The sequence below is a fragment of the Periophthalmus magnuspinnatus genome, chromosome 1 (genome assembly GCF_009829125.3).
Source record: "Periophthalmus magnuspinnatus isolate fPerMag1 chromosome 1, fPerMag1.2.pri, whole genome shotgun sequence".
Lineage (NCBI taxonomy): Eukaryota > Metazoa > Chordata > Actinopteri > Gobiiformes > Gobiidae > Periophthalmus > Periophthalmus magnuspinnatus.
The window spans coordinates 5787399-5804471 of NC_047126.1; the positions used below are offsets into that span (position 1 = coordinate 5787399).

Genomic DNA, 17073 nt, shown 5'->3' on the forward strand with positions numbered 1-17073 from the left:
ACCCACAATTAAGTCAATAGCAGAATAAACCACACTTACCGATCAGGAACAGCATCCAGTCCATCAGCACATCAGGTCCTCTGCTCTTGAGTCCATCATGAGATCTTCACTCGGTTCCACGAACCGCTCCAGGTCCGAGATGCCTCTAGTTTAACTTGTACAAACATCCACAGTGTCCTTGGTCGCGTACTTCCTTTGTTTTGTCCGTTTCGTCATGTTTAAAACGCAAAACTGCTACAAAACAGTGCGCCAGAGCGCGGGCCGTCGGAACGTTAAGGGGATAAACAGCACTTAGCATCATTAGCATCATTAGCATCATTAGCATCATTAGCATCATTAGCATCATTAGCATCATTAGCGAGTCTTCACTCCACATCGGCCACATCGGCTAAAACTCTGGTAGCGGCGCATGAGGAGCCTGTCAATGACGTGGATGAGCTGCGCAGATACGTCTGTGAATCACATAATTGTCTGGAGCAGCTCGTCCCCGGTCACACTCACTGACTCACACTGAAAAATAGTGCAGAATGAATTGTTGTGTGTTTATTTTATTTTCAATTCCGGTTCGATTTTTTTTGTGCTCAGCGCAGATTTTCTGTGCGCGGAGACCGAGTCAGCAGTGCGCAATTGCGCACGCGCGCAGCTTAGAGGAAACAGTGGTGATGGGTCCTGTCTGTGGTGTTGGGTCCTGTCTGTGGCCATGGGTCCTGTCTGTGGCGTTGGGTCCTGTCTGTGGCGTTAGGTCCTGTCTGTGGCGATGGGTCCTGTCTGTGGCGTTGGGTCCTGTCTGTGGCGTTAGGTCCTGTCTGTGGCGATGGGTCCAGTCTGTGGTGTTGGGTCCAGTCTGTGGCGATGGGTCCAGTCTGTGGTGTTGGGTCCTGTCTGTGGTGTTGGGTCCAGTCTGTGGTGTTGGGTCCTGTCTGTGGCATTGGGTCCTGTCTGTGGTGTTAGGTCCGTGTGCGTCATGGTCGAGCTCATGTCACTGACTGAACACGGCTGCAAGTTTTGAATCCTTATGTTTAAATCGTTACCATGACAATGAAATACTTTAACCAGCTATAGACTAATGCAATTTCCTCAGTGCCTCCTGCTGTTTTGCCTCCTTCCTGCTCTAATGTCAAACTGAACTTTAAAATGTAAATCTTGTAATGGAATGGCAGGACAGTAATTGTAACCTGGGAACAGAAAGAACCAGACTGTTTAAGTAAGTGAAATGATATTGGTCCTTTAAAATAAATGCCACTAATTAAACCGGAACTCACTTACCTCCATCACTGAGTGAACCTGTGCCTTATGCTTTAGTTTAGTTTGTTTAGTTTATTTTTCCAGGTTTCCAGGTTTATTTTTAGCTTGTTATATTTTAGTTTTATTTACTGTTGTCTCCTACTCATAATGCCACAGTTGTAAACTATAATAATGACATAAAATGGCTTAAATATACACACTGGTTGACTGATTTGCTGTTCAAAACTGCAGAACTGACAGACCCCACCTCTTCATAGTGGCATTTCATCATAGCAGAAAGTAGCAGAATGTGATTTATCTGTTTTTATTATTGAAAAATTGTTCTGAGACATTTGTTCTGAGTTTAAAAATGTGTAATATTTGCAAGTACGTTCAGAGTTGTGTTTGTAGTTCTTTGTATAACCCACAGTAAAGCCTATATGTCAAAACAGAAGCAGTGCAGGATTACGCAAACATGCATGAATCAATCAAAATACAGCTTATAATGACAAGAAAATAGTTATAACATGGCTAAAATACATCAGTAAATAAGTCCCCTTTAAGTATATGTGCTGCATGTGCTTTTAAGTTGTATTTTCCCCCCTCATTTTCCAGTCAATCACGAGGACAGCAGGTCTGCACCCATGGCCCGCTACTTCATCATCAAACACTCCTGCTCATGTGCTCAAAACCCTTTTACTCAGTGCCCTACAGAAAAGCAGCTCCATTACTTAAACACCTGCCCAAATGCACAGAGACGGACAGCTTTGACAGAGCCTTTGAGACAAAAAGGCAGTTGAAAGCAGCTGGACATGGGTAACTTATGAAAGACTTGTTCAGACGGGCAACAGCGTGGGGTCCCAGCACAGCGGTCTGCCTCCTCCTGTCTCTGAATGCATGTCCACACACACTTCAACCTCAATTAGACCTGCTTCTCTCACCTTACCGCCCTTGCTTCCTCAGTCCTATATATACACCTTTCTTATATCCCTCCCTCTGTTACAGACTGACACTCCAGACCATATTTTATAAATCAAATCTGCTGGGGGTGGGGGGTATTATTATGCATGGTCATGTGAGATCTAACTTCCAAAATACTCAGGCTGTAGTCTAAATTTGAACTGGTAAAAGCTCAAAGTGAAGCGCACCATAAAAACATTAAACAAGACCACATACAAGCAATGGACATACACAACACTAACAACAAGCATAATGACACTGCAATAAACAAGCTGCTAAAAATATTAAAGGCGCTACATCAAAGTTCAAAATGCATTGTTCAAGCTTAAACTCAAGTGGGAAGAAACTTTTACCATAGCCTACCCCCACCTACTTGTCCCCAGAGGAAAAACAGACACTGGGAGAGCAGACAAACAACACACAAAAAGGCCAAACCCAACCTGGGACATGCAGTGAGGCAGTGCGCGTGCTGTGTTAGTCTCAGCTTCATGGGCTCGTGGTGCCTCTGGAAAGGACATGGGCTACTTTAAAATAAATACACATCCCATTCACATAACACATAAACTTATAATGAAGCTGTGTTAATGTCAAATCATTTTGTGCCTAAACAAATAACCAAAGGGACATGGCTGGAAACGACTGAAAGTGAAGTGCAATGCTGCCCTCATGTGGACAGTAGGATAGTGTTAGGGCAGCTATTCAACAGGGTAGGCCTATATGAACATGTCTGAAGTCCTACTTGACATCCAGTGTTTCATTCAGTAGTTTCCGTCATTAATGTCGTTTTTTCCCCCCATTAGTTTAAGCTATAAACTATGTGACCTAGGCTTATAAGGTCCATAGGTGTGGTCCCCTGAAACTGCAATTATTATATCCCAAAAGATCTATTTTTAATCTCCAGGTATCAAGATAACTGAAAACAACAATGTGCATTATATCAGGACCAGGACTATAGGTTTACAATAAGTGAGTTCCTGGGTCACGTGACCAGGAAAGTAATTGGGATACAAAACATGATGGGGCTATTGTGGGAGAAAACAAAAACAACAACACAGAAAATCCCTAAATGATGGAATTGGGAAAGAAAAAGATGCGCATAATCCCAGGACCAGTGAACTAACTATCATCCAGGCCTATCATAAAGCTGCACTATGAAGACTGTGTTTTCAAATTGAGTCTGTCACCTGCTTGATTCCATGCAGATGTTATTAAACCTACCAACATGGAGACAAGCAGGTTAATTTACACAACACAAGAGCTTTCAGGGTAAATTTCATGCAGCATTTATTTTGTAATGGATATTAAAATAAACAAAACATGCTTTGCTTTCCAGGGTCAAAATATTAAGATGTAACATTGTCAGCCTTTATAAATTGTAAAAAAAAAAAAAAAAAAAAAAAAGTTAATAAATAATAACTATTTGAATGTCATTTTTACAACTTCTCTTACATCACTAGAGTTTTTAATTTTTTTATTATTCAAGTATACAATGATATAACAATAACATTACACGACACTTAAGCTTTAACATTCACAGTCAATAAATAAATAAATACAATGTTAAATTTCATTTTTTGAATTCTGCACTCAGAGCTTTTGTTTTCAAGGCTTTTGGGTTTGTGCAATAGTTTAGGGAATTTGGATAGAAGGATAAAAGGGATTGAAATACAACAAGTTTGGATCTTTGCTAGAAAATTTGATAATTTGGATAGGATTAAGTTTAAAACATTTTTTTTCTTTTGCTATAATATATTTTTAAGTTGCAGGTTATAACACAAGAACTTTTTGTTTTTTAATAACACTAGAACTATTTTTTTTTAAAATTATTATTAATTTCAAATATACACTGGTATACAATGGTATAAAACAGAACAACAAGAGGCTTAAGGAATTACATTCACAGGACATGCTCAACAACAATATTAAATAAATGCAGAAAAATAAATACAATAAAACATTCTATATTTCAAATTCTGTACATAGTGCCCTTGTTTTCAAGGCTTTTGGGTTTGTACAATAGCTCAAAGAATTTATATAAGGGGACAAAAGGGCCTGAAATACAACAAATTTGGGTTTCTGGCTAGAAAATTTACAACAATGAATATGATATTTTGATAGGATTAGGACTAGATTCAAGAGATATATATTTTTTGCAACAATATCTTTTTCAAAAACACCAAAAAGTACATATTTTGAATTAAGTTGTAGGTTTGTATCAAGCTTTCTATTCACAAACAAAAGTATGTCATTCTAAAAGATTTGAGTGTATGTGCAGTCCCAAAATACACCGACCGTTTCTTCAGTGTTATGACAGAATGAGCAAAGATTATCTATGTTTAAACAACATTTTGAAATAACATCGTTAACAGGGTAACATCTATGTAGGATTTTCAGGCATACGTCACGAATCTTATTGGTTATAAAAAAAAAAAAATTCCTAGGCAAAAGCCAAACATATTTCCAGTTGATGTCAGTAAATACATTGTTCCAAACAAAAACAGCAGCTGGTTTACTGATGGCTTCTCTTATAATAAGTTCTCTTATACATTTGTTATTTGTTTTAAAACTCAAGAATGGTTCAGAGTTACCAATAAACAGCTTCTCCTTTAAAGGATCACCATTATGGGCGTGAACATAGGTAGACATCAGACACCAGAAGGAATAGCGTCAAAAACAATGGCATATTCTCTTGGCTTTACAGGGAAATTGTAGATATTGAGAAATTCTCTTTTGGAATAGGTGATGCCTTCTTTGTTAAATAATTGATGAACATAGATAATACCATGGTCTACCCATTTTTTGAAGAAAAGAGTTTTGCGCTTAAAACATATATCCTTGTTATTCCATATGTAATACCTGTGTGGTGAGAAGTTATGCTTATGTACTAAAGACCAACATAACAGTAACTGTTTGTGAAAGTTAGAGAGTTTAACACTACAACTAGTGCAACCTTGAAACGACGCCGATGACGTTGTGAACAATAGCGTCGCTGCGGCGCCCCCTCGCGGCAGGAGGAGGCGTGGCTGGGTTGGGGCTTAGCGGTGACGGCAGATTCAGAACCGACAGAGGCGAGGCAGGCAGAGGGAGCGAGAGGGGGGAAGGACGCAGAATGGCGACCGTGCATTGCTCCAAGTGCACGGCCGAGAGGAAAGGATTCAGACGGGAACTGGATTCGTGGCGACACAAATTAATACACTGCATAGGTACGTTTAGTGCATTTTAAATATGTCGTGGGGGTTTGAAAATGAGCGCTCACACTCACCTGCTAAACGGCTAGCTAAAAGTAGATGCTAGCATAGCCTGTGCGGTAGATAACCCGCTTCAATGGTAATAACACTGGCCTAATGTCTACCAGCTGGCAGCGGCTAGCATTTCGGGAATTGGCTCGCTGTCTTTGTCCCTCTGCCTGGTATGCTAACCACTAACTACCTGTCCAAACAATAGCAGCAGTGTTAGTAGTAATGTCACACAAAGAAAAGCTGTATTATTAATTTTGAGTTACTTTGAATCCACGATGAAGCGGTTCGTTACGTTTACTGCAGCCGCTATACGTGAGCTATGTGTTTATGAAAATATACGTTGCATCCGTTAGAGCAATGCTAATGTCACGCTAACGGCAGGCTGTGTGGAGGTGAAGGATAGGTGCGGCGATTGTTCACTGTCTGCATTAAGTGTTAAACTACATTAAGTACATTGTCAGGTTTAGACAGGGATCAAAAAAGCCTCTACATCGTTATAATTATGCAGATGATCTTGTATGTCATTGACAACAGAACTTGTGTCTATTTTGCAGGGTTTGAAAGCATTCTTGAAGGCATCTATGGACCATTACTGCTCAGAGATCTCAGTTTATTTGATGGTGAGTGGAGTGTATAAACCTCACATGACTGTAGTCCTAGCTCCACCATTTTGTTATGTTCAACAGTTGCTGTATTATATAAGCGCTATCTTATACATATTTTGGCATCCTCTTTTTTTTAGACTATGAACCTGAAGATGTTATTGACTGGTCCCCTGAAGAAAACGGTTCTCACTGTACATTCTGCAATCTTCCCCTTGAGAAACTCAATGTAAGGCCCACCTTAGTTAACTTTAAAAGAAATGGTTTGATATGGTTTTATGAAGAACTAATTACTTCTTGACATAACGTAACATTTTTTCTTTTTAGGATCATGTGTTGTCATCTTTGTCTCCCCTCTCGTCCCCATCTGACTACTCTCCACGCCCTGCCCTCTCTGAGAGCAGCCAATCAGCTCACAGGTTCCTACAGGCTGTGTTTAACAAGAAAGGTAATCCTTGGTACAGCACAATACTGATGGCATACTTCTGTTCTAAATGTAAATTTAAACTGGGATATCATAAGATGCTCAGTTCTCCAAATGAGCATAAAAAGATTTTGCAGGAGATGGCAGTGGTGAACAGAAAAATAAAATGTTCATCAAAACAACTTTAAATTGAAACATAATTTTGCATGTTTTTATAGAGAGGTTATGTAAATACAAACGAAGGAAACCATAAGAGTAACATAAAACAGGAGCTTGCTTTGCAGGTAGTTTCGGTTTTGTGTGCCAAGATCAGATAAGTGCCGAGAGAATGGTGGTAATACTGAATTACGCATTATTTAATCATGTAGTTGTTTTTCTTACTGTTATAAATGCTGTAATCCAAATATACTTGAGTGTAATCATTTGTACCTTTCATATCATATATTCACATATATATATATATATATATATATATATATAACATTATTCATCTGTATTGTATGTCTCTATTAGATGTGCCTCTTGACTGTGACCCAAACATCCCCCTAATTGCCCAGGAGCTTATGAAAAAGATGATTCGCCAGTTTGCCATGGAGTATGCCTCCAAGTGCCTGCTCCACACCACCACAAATGGTGTTCAAACAAAAACCACTTCACCTCAGTCCGAAACGGCAGATGGTCCCCTTGACCTTACAGTGAGCCGTGCCCAGGAAGAAAAGGAACCGCAACCGGGTATTTAAAAATATTCTTTTACATTTAAATGCATTTGTGCATCATCAACTCATACCAGTTTTAATCTGTGATCCCTGTAACAGATGGCGCGCTTGACCTCTCTAACAGAAAATCTGCCAGTTTACCAACATCAAAACCTTCTGTCTCCACAATTAATCACAAAGCCTCAGGGTAAGGCTTAAACCTCATTGTTGACATTGCTATCACATTAGAACATTACATTTATTGTGAGTTAAGTTATCTTAAAATGCAATGTAAAGCAATAGTTTTTAAGATGTGCTGTTTTCATATTACAAAGTAATGTATAGTTTTTTTTTCAAAGTGTATTTTGTCATTTTGGGGTTGACTCTTTTATGTCTTGAGCGGTAACGTCACAAAAATGGCATTGTATCACCATTTACCACCAGCTCAGGAGTGAGGAGACTTGCAATATGCAGCAGTACAACAATTTACCTGATTTTCTACTAATCCACTTCAAATTTTGGTATTTCAACCTTCAAACATGTCGACACTCGCTGAAGGATATCACAAAACTACTGTGAAGTTATGTGCAAATGCTGCAGTAGCACCAGCCATTCACAGACTGTCCCACCTGGACGTGAAGAGGCTTTCCTCAAAAACATGTGTGCATGAGAAATGCAGCAGTGTGAGGGCCTACCACAATGAGTCAAACACGACACATAAGAGCCGCAGTGATGTTACCAACACAAGGAATAAAGGAGTGGACCCCTCGCCCTGCAACCCCTTCCTCATGCCTAAATCAATCCCCTCCATCACTTCCATCCTGACCCTGATGTTTGGTCCTCCCATCCCTAGGAGGCAGCAAAGGCAGGAGTACATTGAGAGGAGCCTGGAGCTGTCAGAGGGGTTGCTGTCCAAGGCCCTTAAGGACATTCGCTCAGGGAGGCTTCCGGAGCAGCGGGCTGCATTGCTGTATGGGATACCTCTTCAAGTCCTAAAGGAAGGCCAGGAGAGCTGGTCTGAAGAAGGGCTGCTACAGCATCTGTCACCAGGAAACCGAGATGTCAGAGAAGAAGTGTCCTCCTACTGTGTGATGTCATCCATGCTGGGCGGCGAGGCCCGGCTGGTGCTGCAGAAGGTGGCAGCGTGGGCAGAGCGGGCTGAGATTGGAGGAGCAGCAGAGGATCATGGGGAGTTGAATATCCCTTCATCCTCTCTGACTTTTTTTCAGCCAAACAAAACCATGCACCAATCCTTTCCCCAACTCAGGGATGCTCTGCAGCCTCCGGCGAGCCCCACCCCCAGCCTCGAGCCCCCCGCACCACTACGTATTCCTCAGGTTCGCTCTGTGTCCGATCAGACCAGAGCACTCCCTGCTGAAAACAGTGGTGCACCTGAAGGCCTTCATCTTCGTACCTCATCATCAGAGGGCACTGCCAGTGTGTTGTCCTCTGCAAGACCTCTCTTCAAACTTAGGCCTTCAGTCTTGGCACACAGCTCCAACCTATCACCTCATCGTCCGGGGGCACGTGCCCCTTCAGTGGATGATACAGAGGAGGGAGCAGATCGTCGTGATAAAGACAAGCAACCAAGGAAGAAACGTGGAAGATATCGCCAATATGACCACGAGCTGATGGAGGAGGCTATCACTATGGTGATGGCAGGTCGCATGAGTGTGTCCAAGGCCCAGGGGGTCTATGGTGTGCCACACAGCACACTGGAATACAAAGTCAAGGAGCGCACTGGCACACTGAAAAACCCACCGAAGAAAAAATCTGCCATCCCCTGCCCCTCCAGTACCAACGTCTCCAGGCCGGGTTCTACCTGTTCAGCTAACTCAGGGATACTCACCTTAGCTGCTCCAACAAACAGGTTTTAAACTAGTGTGCTACAGAACGCCTCTACTAAATCTCCTCTACACTTGAACCTCTCGCCTCTTTCAAGATAAACATTTTTAGGAGACATTTACCACAAAACATGCCTTTACAGAATATACTAATATTAATATTCAGGTCTTTTAACAGTTTGTCTGTAATGATAGTCACACATTATGGTTTGTGTTTCAACACTGTTGACACGAAGTGCAGCTTCACAGAAAACATAACATAATGTTATTGTAGCTCATGTTTAGGTGAGTGAAACACAAACACTGTGTCGCTGTCATCATTCTAGATAATCAGGTTATTCAGGTTTGATTCACTTCTTAAAACTCCACATTGTTGGGAGTGTTTGATTGTCATTAAATATTCTCTGGGTATTTCACTTATCCTCAAGTGACTTAGAGCCATTAAAACAGATTTTAAACTCATTACTATTGCTAGATACTGACCCCTCTGCAAACTGATTGTACAATGTATTGCCCATTGGGCATCATCATTACTCTAACGTTCTAATGGAAGAGATTATCTTGTTAAAGCCATTTCTGTACTAATTTTCTCTTTTGTGCAAGGTACATTTTGAGTGTCAATGGAATGCAAACCATGGCATGTTTTCCTTATGTGCACTGATGAGCTTGAGATGTGTATGTGTTTGTGTAGTGTTATTTTATGACTGATCACAGATGTACTAATTCTGCTACTGTAGCTGTATTACTGTAAACCTCATACATGACTGCTGCTTTAACCTTACTTTTTGGGACCATATCCCAGGCACAAAGATGTATAGCAAAAACAAAGATGCTTATTTCATTAAATTCAGTGAAAAGGGTTTAGTTTAGTTAATGATAGGGTGGTTATTGATGAATAATTTGACACGTTATGGTTGGCAGAATCACAAAGACTGACAGGTTATGTAGATTTACCTGTGTTGATGTTGCGTCACTTAAGATGGGCTAAGCTAACAGTGCGAGTACCAAAGCAGCAGTCCATGGGCACCTACCAAAAGCTGCTTCAGTTGTTTGCTGTGATGTAGGCATAGACTGTAGTCTATGGATGTAGGCCTGTCTGTCTCTCTCTAACCTCATTGCCACATATACCTCTGAACTCTATGCCTGTTGCCCAGCATCAGGTTTCAACTTCTGTGACACTTAGTGCTGGGCTGTTATTCAGCTTGGAAACACAGGCTTTCTCAAGGAACAACACCTAAGTGTAAATGTAATGCCATCTAAATATCAAGTGAATTTATTGTGTTTTTGTGTTTAGGTAATTTTAGGATAATTGTATAAGTATTTTGCTAGCATTTTCTTTCTCTATTCACTGAATGTCACAACAGTACACAATGCTTGAATTTGAAATGACGAGGCAGCATGATGCCGATACTCTGGGAACAACTTATTTAAGGTAAAAATCAATGCTGAAAAGCTTTTGTCATTTAAACAAAATGTTGATGCTAGTTTAGCTTGGTTTAAAAAAATCTGTACAGATTGTTTTATCAGGAAAATTAAACATTAACAAATGTTTATGCATTAATCTGTAATTGCACTATGATTTTTAATGTTGAACCTTTTTGTGGTGTTAATGCCTATTGATTGCTATTTATTTATACCGATGTATATTATTATTTGTAATGAGGCACTTTGATGAAATGTGAAATGTGTATTGCTACTGCATGAAGGCTTATAAATGTTGTGATTTATTTATTTCTAAAAAGAACCCCTTTGATATTGTGATTTGTGTTTAACTTTTTACATTTTAACAAGTCGCACTACAGAATGTTTTTCAGCTCTTTGCTCTTCTGACCATGTACAAGGTCATTAAACCTTCTAAAACTAAATTGTTATAACTTGCATAATTGTCTAATTACAATTAACAGGAGTGTTTTTGGACTTGTCACATGTTGATGAAAAGGTTCAAACAAATTTACCCACGATGAGCGTTTCTACAATCGTTCCATCTGTGCCGAGCAGATTCTTGTCATTGCCTTCAACTCCTCAATAAACAGGACTCTAATATCAGCTTTTTGACTTAAGTGATTTGGCCTCAATTTAACTTTTGTATTTGCATCTGTTTGAAGTTATTTTAACATGAGACACAATGTGCTGCATGTAACTGCGTTGTAACTCCCATCTTTGTAATTTCAGCTGCTGCCTGTCAAGCACTGCAAAAGAAACAGAAGCATGTCGATGCCAATGGACCAAGACCTCTGCTTTAGGTGCTGTTTTAAGCTCGCTGTGTCCAGCTCATCAGTTGTTGCTATGCCGAATCCTAAAACTAGCCCATCAACACAAACTGCTCTTTAAAACTCTTAAACAAGTCCAACCAGAGTGCTACTGCTGTCATTGTGGCAAATATTTTGAAGATGATATGAGTTGTTATCATGGCACAAGGAGTGACTGCACACCGCATAGCTGCTGTCAGCACTGGCTAATTGATCACTGCACCACTAGGTGCCATCCAGGAGAGTCCAAGTCCAACTGCAGCACGCATTACTGTGCTTTGAAAGAGTGTGGACATGAAAATGATTGGGACTCCAACAGCTGCTCTGCTAAGCTTAGCAAAAGTGAGACTTGCACAATTATCTGCCCCAAGAGGGCACACTGTCATTCCTGCCAAAGCCTCTCTTCTACAAACATCAACAATTTAGTGTGCTCATTGGCCCCTACTGTTCCATCCCCATCAGTCTTAAGTTTATGTTCGTTATCAATCTGCTGTAACCAACACAACACTCTACCATGCTCATGCCATTTAATGCGCTCCTCTTTGACTGAAGACAAGAGCACAAACTCCACAGAAAATGAAGGTGACATTACTGCACTAAAGCAGGAGCAAAGTCCCTCTCCCCCTCCTCTGTCTCCTATCCCAGACCCAACCAAGCAAAGTGATGACAGACCACCAGCCCTTGATGACCAAATTCAAGACGAGGAAATTGAGCCTGTAGGGAAAATACGTGGTAATGCAAACCTTAAAAAATATTTGGTAAAAAGACCGAAGTGCAGATCAGTGCAAAGTAGCCGTACTCTGAAAAGCAGTGGGACGCTACTGCAGGATGTAGTCAGTCGTTTTAGTGAGAAACTTGAAACTATCGAGCCTTCAGAGAAGGATGTGCCATTTGTCACTGCACCGGAGGCTGAAAAGCATGAGTTACATTGTGCTTCTAAATGTGTACAATTAAATGCGGATTCCCATTTGACTGAAATAATCACTACAGTCCTTCACACAGGCAAAGCCAGTGAATACAACCTTGGTAAACTCATTAACCATCATAATAACAAGGAGAGTCATTCCCCAAACACACGTTCCAGACGCCGGCAGGAGATGCTCGCTGCTATGACGACGCCCACTGATAATGCTACAACCCGAAGGCAATCTAAACAAACAAGACAAATTAAATGTGAACTAGCAATGCTGGACCAATATCACAATAAACACAGGGCCGTGTTAGAAAATGGGGAAAGCATTTTGAATCACGCAAATAAGGAATTTGCACGAGAGGTCAAAGCTGTGAAACTCAATTCAGACACTCCAAAAAAACCCAAAACGGAGACAGTGGTGAGACAAGTGGAAAACGAGGCAAAATATATGGCAGCTTCTATAAAAAAAGAGGCAGATGTGGCATTGTTTGAAGAAACTCCCACATCCCTCCAGGGTGATAATTGGAAAGTGGCAAATTGTAAAACAGTTCTGGATTGTAAAATGAATCTGGAGAAAGAGTATGGGACTTCAGTTTGTGGTAAAAATGCCCAATTTCCATTAGAGCAGTCAAATAATTCAAGAAAGGCCAGGAAATCTAAGAGAACCATTGTGCCCCCCCCTCGCTTTTCCTCCTATGTGACAGAGCCCCGTAAGATGTACTTTGTTGCATGTTTTTCAGACACTATCTTTAACCCGAGAATTCGAACAGATGAAGGTATCGTTCCCCCTCAAAACCCTAACCACAAGTCCCATTATGAAAATAATGCTTCTAAAAATACAAAGGAATATTCTGTAAAAGCTGACAGTGAGAGCCTGACCGTTCCACCTACCAAAGAGAAGAGTCCCACTAAAAACAACTCCAACATGCTGACAGATGATGACCGACGTACTGCTAAGCGCCGCAGAAGGTTACAGTTAGAAGACTTGTCCTCTGATGCTAAAACAACACCTTCTGCATGTGCTGACACTTGTCTTGAGTACACTAGTCCAATAAAGCTTATGTTTGTTTCTCCGGTTAAAGATGAGCAGGGGACGAAGTACAGTTTGAAGTCGGCAGCTGCTGTAAATGGATCGCGAGCAGATGAATGCTTTGACCCCTGCGAAGAATCGTCTTGGTCAGGGACACCAGAGAAAATCACAAAATCACAGAACCCACAGGTTGCCACACTGACTGCATCACCTCTAAAGTCCACAGCCACTCCTACCAAACCAGCCTCTGGGTCACCAAGGTCCTCACTCAACAAGACCTCGCCAAAATCATCTCCACCTGCTAAATCTGGCTCACCCAGGTCAACAACTACTTCTACTTCTTCACCAAAAGCAGGATCAAGAAGATCAGGTGAAAGCACTTCAACCAAGTGGGTGGATGACCCTCAAAGATTTTCCCATGATGCTTCAGGGTTGCATGAAACCACTCCACCAAAGAGACGTCGAGGCCGGCCAAAAAAGCTGGGACCGCAGCTGGAGAAAAAGGTCAAGAGGCCTATTGGCCGTCCACGCAAAGAGAAGGTTAAAGAATGCACAGTAAATGAAAAGGTAAATGGAAATACTGAAGCATCTGACACAGAGAAAAATGTCAACAAAAATCTAAAAATTACTGTTCTATATGGTCGTTCTAGGAGAAATAAAAGGATGGTGTCTGAGGGCTTTGATCAGCTTCAAACTGAATTTCGCGATGCGTGTCAGGCAGTGGGCTTAAATAATAACTGGAGTATGTTAATGAACACTACTAAAGTTAATTCAACAGATCTTAAAACGGCTTCAGTTGAACTGTCCCAAAAGATTCCCTCAATAGGACCTGCTAAGGATGGCGCTCCCCACTCAAGTAACAGTAAATGTCCATCAAAGGATGATGCTGCACCCTCTCGGAAACCAGGTAGACCCGCTAAAGTTAAAATCTCTGGAATTTCTGTTACAGTAACCACAGTATCACCTCGACAACGCAAAATTCAGATCAACAAAGACAAAGCCTCTCCAGTAAAGCAGAACTATAAGCGAGCACTCTTCCAAAAGCCCGTGTCTGCCAAAGAGCCCAAGACAATCACTTGTCATTCAGTGAGCATCAGCAGTGATGAAGAGCAGCATTCAGAAGAACCTAAAGGAGAGAGTGAAACTGAACCAAACCCAACTGTTTCAGTTCGTCACTCTGAGAGGGTCAGGAAGCCATCTATTCATTTTTTACATGCAGTTGCGACCTCCAGCTCATACAGCCGTAGCAGTGCTCTGGTGCGGCGCTCTAAACAGCTCCTGTTGAGTAAGACCAAAAAAGATGAATCACAGAATATAGTGCAGCCATTAGAAGAAAAACAACATATAAGAGAGAAGGGGAAAGGAAAGGCCTTCTCTCTAGGATTACAACAAATAGGAACCGTGTCTGTTGACTCTATCTACCGTCCAAAAGAGGTGAAGTGGTGGTCAGCCTCAGTTCAGGAGAAGACCCTAAACCAGGAACTTGCCAGACGAATCCGACTCATCTCTGACACCTGGGTTTCCGACACAGTGGGTAATGAAGCAGGATTTGTCTCTGAGAAAGGTCAATCCAGTGGAAAGCCCAAATGTTCCTCTGTGGTGCGTTCATTGTTTGACTGCTCTCCTAACAAGCCCAGGTCCTGCAGCATGCAGCAGCTCTGCTCGTGGTTTATGCAGACCACAGAGACGCAGTCACTCTCGATTGTTAAGAAGGCAAGCTCACGCAATCCTTATGAAGTCATGCATTTTCCACGAACTACATACAAAAAAACAACATGCTATAGCCCTCAGGCAGAGCGGCTGCGCAAACATCTCAAGAAATTTGCAAAAAGTATGCCAAAAAGTCCAACTGCTTATGCACAGGCTCAGAAAAAGATTCACAGAAGGAACATTGTATCAAAATCAAATTTCAAATATGGGCATTCAACCACCACTCAACCTACAGACAGGCTTAATTATATAGACAAGGGGAGGAGCAAATCATTTAGCAAATACAAGAACAATCTTTATCGCGCAAAAAGAAGGTTCTTATCCAGAAAAGTGAGAAAGTCCTGGACGAATGGTAAAACACAGAAAGGTTTAAAAAGACATACCACTGTATTACATTCAAAACAAAAAACATTTCTTAAATCACCAACAAAACATTTTTCCAGTGGACAACCACTGACTCCTGTGCATGAGGCTGAAGATTCTTTGAGCTCTGAACATTCAAGTCCAGAGACACTGAGGGAGTGTCGTGTTTTTCTGAGGAAAATCCATTCACCAAACAATGGGGCAGCCAAGGAGGAAGAGGGTTCACACCCTATCACACTGGAGAGGTCACCTACAGCATTACTGTTAAGTAGAAGTGAAAATGGTGCAGGGGTTAAACAAGCTGTGAAAACTGAACATATACGAAGCCCTAAAAGAGGTTGCTTTAGAGACTCACCTGACTCAGTCCAGGGACAGCATGTGGAGCCAATGAGAGGCAGGGGCCACAGGGATGAATCACCACAACAACCACCAGCAAAAAGGTTGAGACAATCACGAATGACGGGCCTATCTGGAGCCAGATGGCGTGACTTTGTGTTTGAAAACTGACTTTTCTGCAGAATACTAATGAGGCTAATTGAACAGAAAAAAACACAATGTTATCTTTCTACCTATTCATGTTTTAATTTACAAAAGTAATCAGAAACAAGAGGCCTCCATCTTGGAAAAGGGACTGTGGTTTAAATGGTGCCTTTAGACATTGAGCGGACCACAGACTGGCTGTGTACTAGTGTTCAGTCTAACACTCAGCAAATATGTAGCAGTTTAACTTAAAAGCTTGATGTTGCACTATTTCTCTTATGTTTGTTTTTTTTGTCACATCAGACTGGTTTTGTTTTAGAAGTTAATGTCAGTTAATGTCACAACTAAGCGCTTATATTTTGTTTTTTGAGGTAGAAATATCCCTCAAGCAGTTAGTCTAAAACATCTTTATATATATATTTTTTTTTTCTTTTTTTTTTTTATCTGAGCCCTTTATATTTATTAGATAATTTTTCTGCTTAATACATTTCATCAGTTAGCATTTTCTTACTATATTTATGGTGCCAAGTCCTGCCAAAATGATTTAAATGAAGGAGTGTTCTAATCATGCAAGATCCCTGTAGCAAAAGCAGACCTTTGTGATTGTACCCTATAGATAATATTGACACTTGTAAATTTTAAAGTCGTAATGTAGTTTTCGTTTCTGTCTGATGCCACCTAGGTCGTACTAGATGCCTTTGTCACATTGCTTGTTGCACTATTCCCTCTGAGATTATCACAGATTACACACATTTTCTTTTCCTATATTTTGCACATCCCATGTCCCCATTGCCAGTCCCTATTGTACAACTGGTGCAATACTACCCCAGATAACGTTTAGCACGTAGTAATTATTTTATTGCTGACAGACATGGATGTACATTTAGCTATTACTGAAACCCGAGATTTAATGTGATTTTAAAAATGGCTTTGTTCTCCCCAACACCAGATCCTTAATTATTAGGATAGCATTAAAGTGTTTGTGTCATAGCGTACTAGCATTAATATTTCAAATCTGTACTAAGAACCTACCTCTAATTGGGCTTTTCAATAGTGTCACAGAAAGCCACAGAGGTTAATAAAACACTTCCCAGTTGGATGGCAGTTAGGTCCCAAGATATCTGGTTATAGGTCAATGCTAATGAACTTGTGCGTGCCTGATTAGCCATGTACATGTCATTGAGGTTGAGGATTGCTAGTTAAGCTTTAGAGGATTAGCTCTCTGTTGGAGAACCTGGTGCTGAACGGTTGTGTATATTTTATCATGTGATTTTTATACTATCATGTACAGATGCAAATTTGTCTTCTGTTGGAACAATAAAGACTAAAATACAACTCAG

At 40.9% G+C, this 17073-nt stretch overlaps 1 protein-coding gene across 2 annotated transcripts; it reads left to right on the forward strand.

Moving 5' to 3' along the window:
- Positions 1-5186: 5186 nt before the first annotated feature.
- lcorl (ligand dependent nuclear receptor corepressor-like) lies at positions 5187-17068 on the forward strand. Of its 2 annotated transcripts, none has more exons than XM_033983388.2 (7): positions 5187-5387; positions 5978-6043; positions 6166-6254; positions 6353-6473; positions 6963-7181; positions 7265-7352; positions 11161-17068. In XM_033983388.2, exons 1-7 carry the CDS (start codon positions 5294-5296, stop codon positions 15758-15760), a joined length of 5277 nt encoding a protein of 1758 aa, XP_033839279.1. In that variant the 5' UTR covers positions 5187-5293; the 3' UTR covers positions 15761-17068. The 2 variants fall into 2 exon arrangements, with proteins under 2 accessions (XP_033839279.1, XP_033839354.1); XM_033983463.2 differs by lacking the exon at positions 11161-17068 and adding an exon at positions 7998-11033 and having other exon boundaries at positions 5252-5387.
- The last annotated feature ends 5 nt before the right edge of the window (positions 17069-17073 follow it).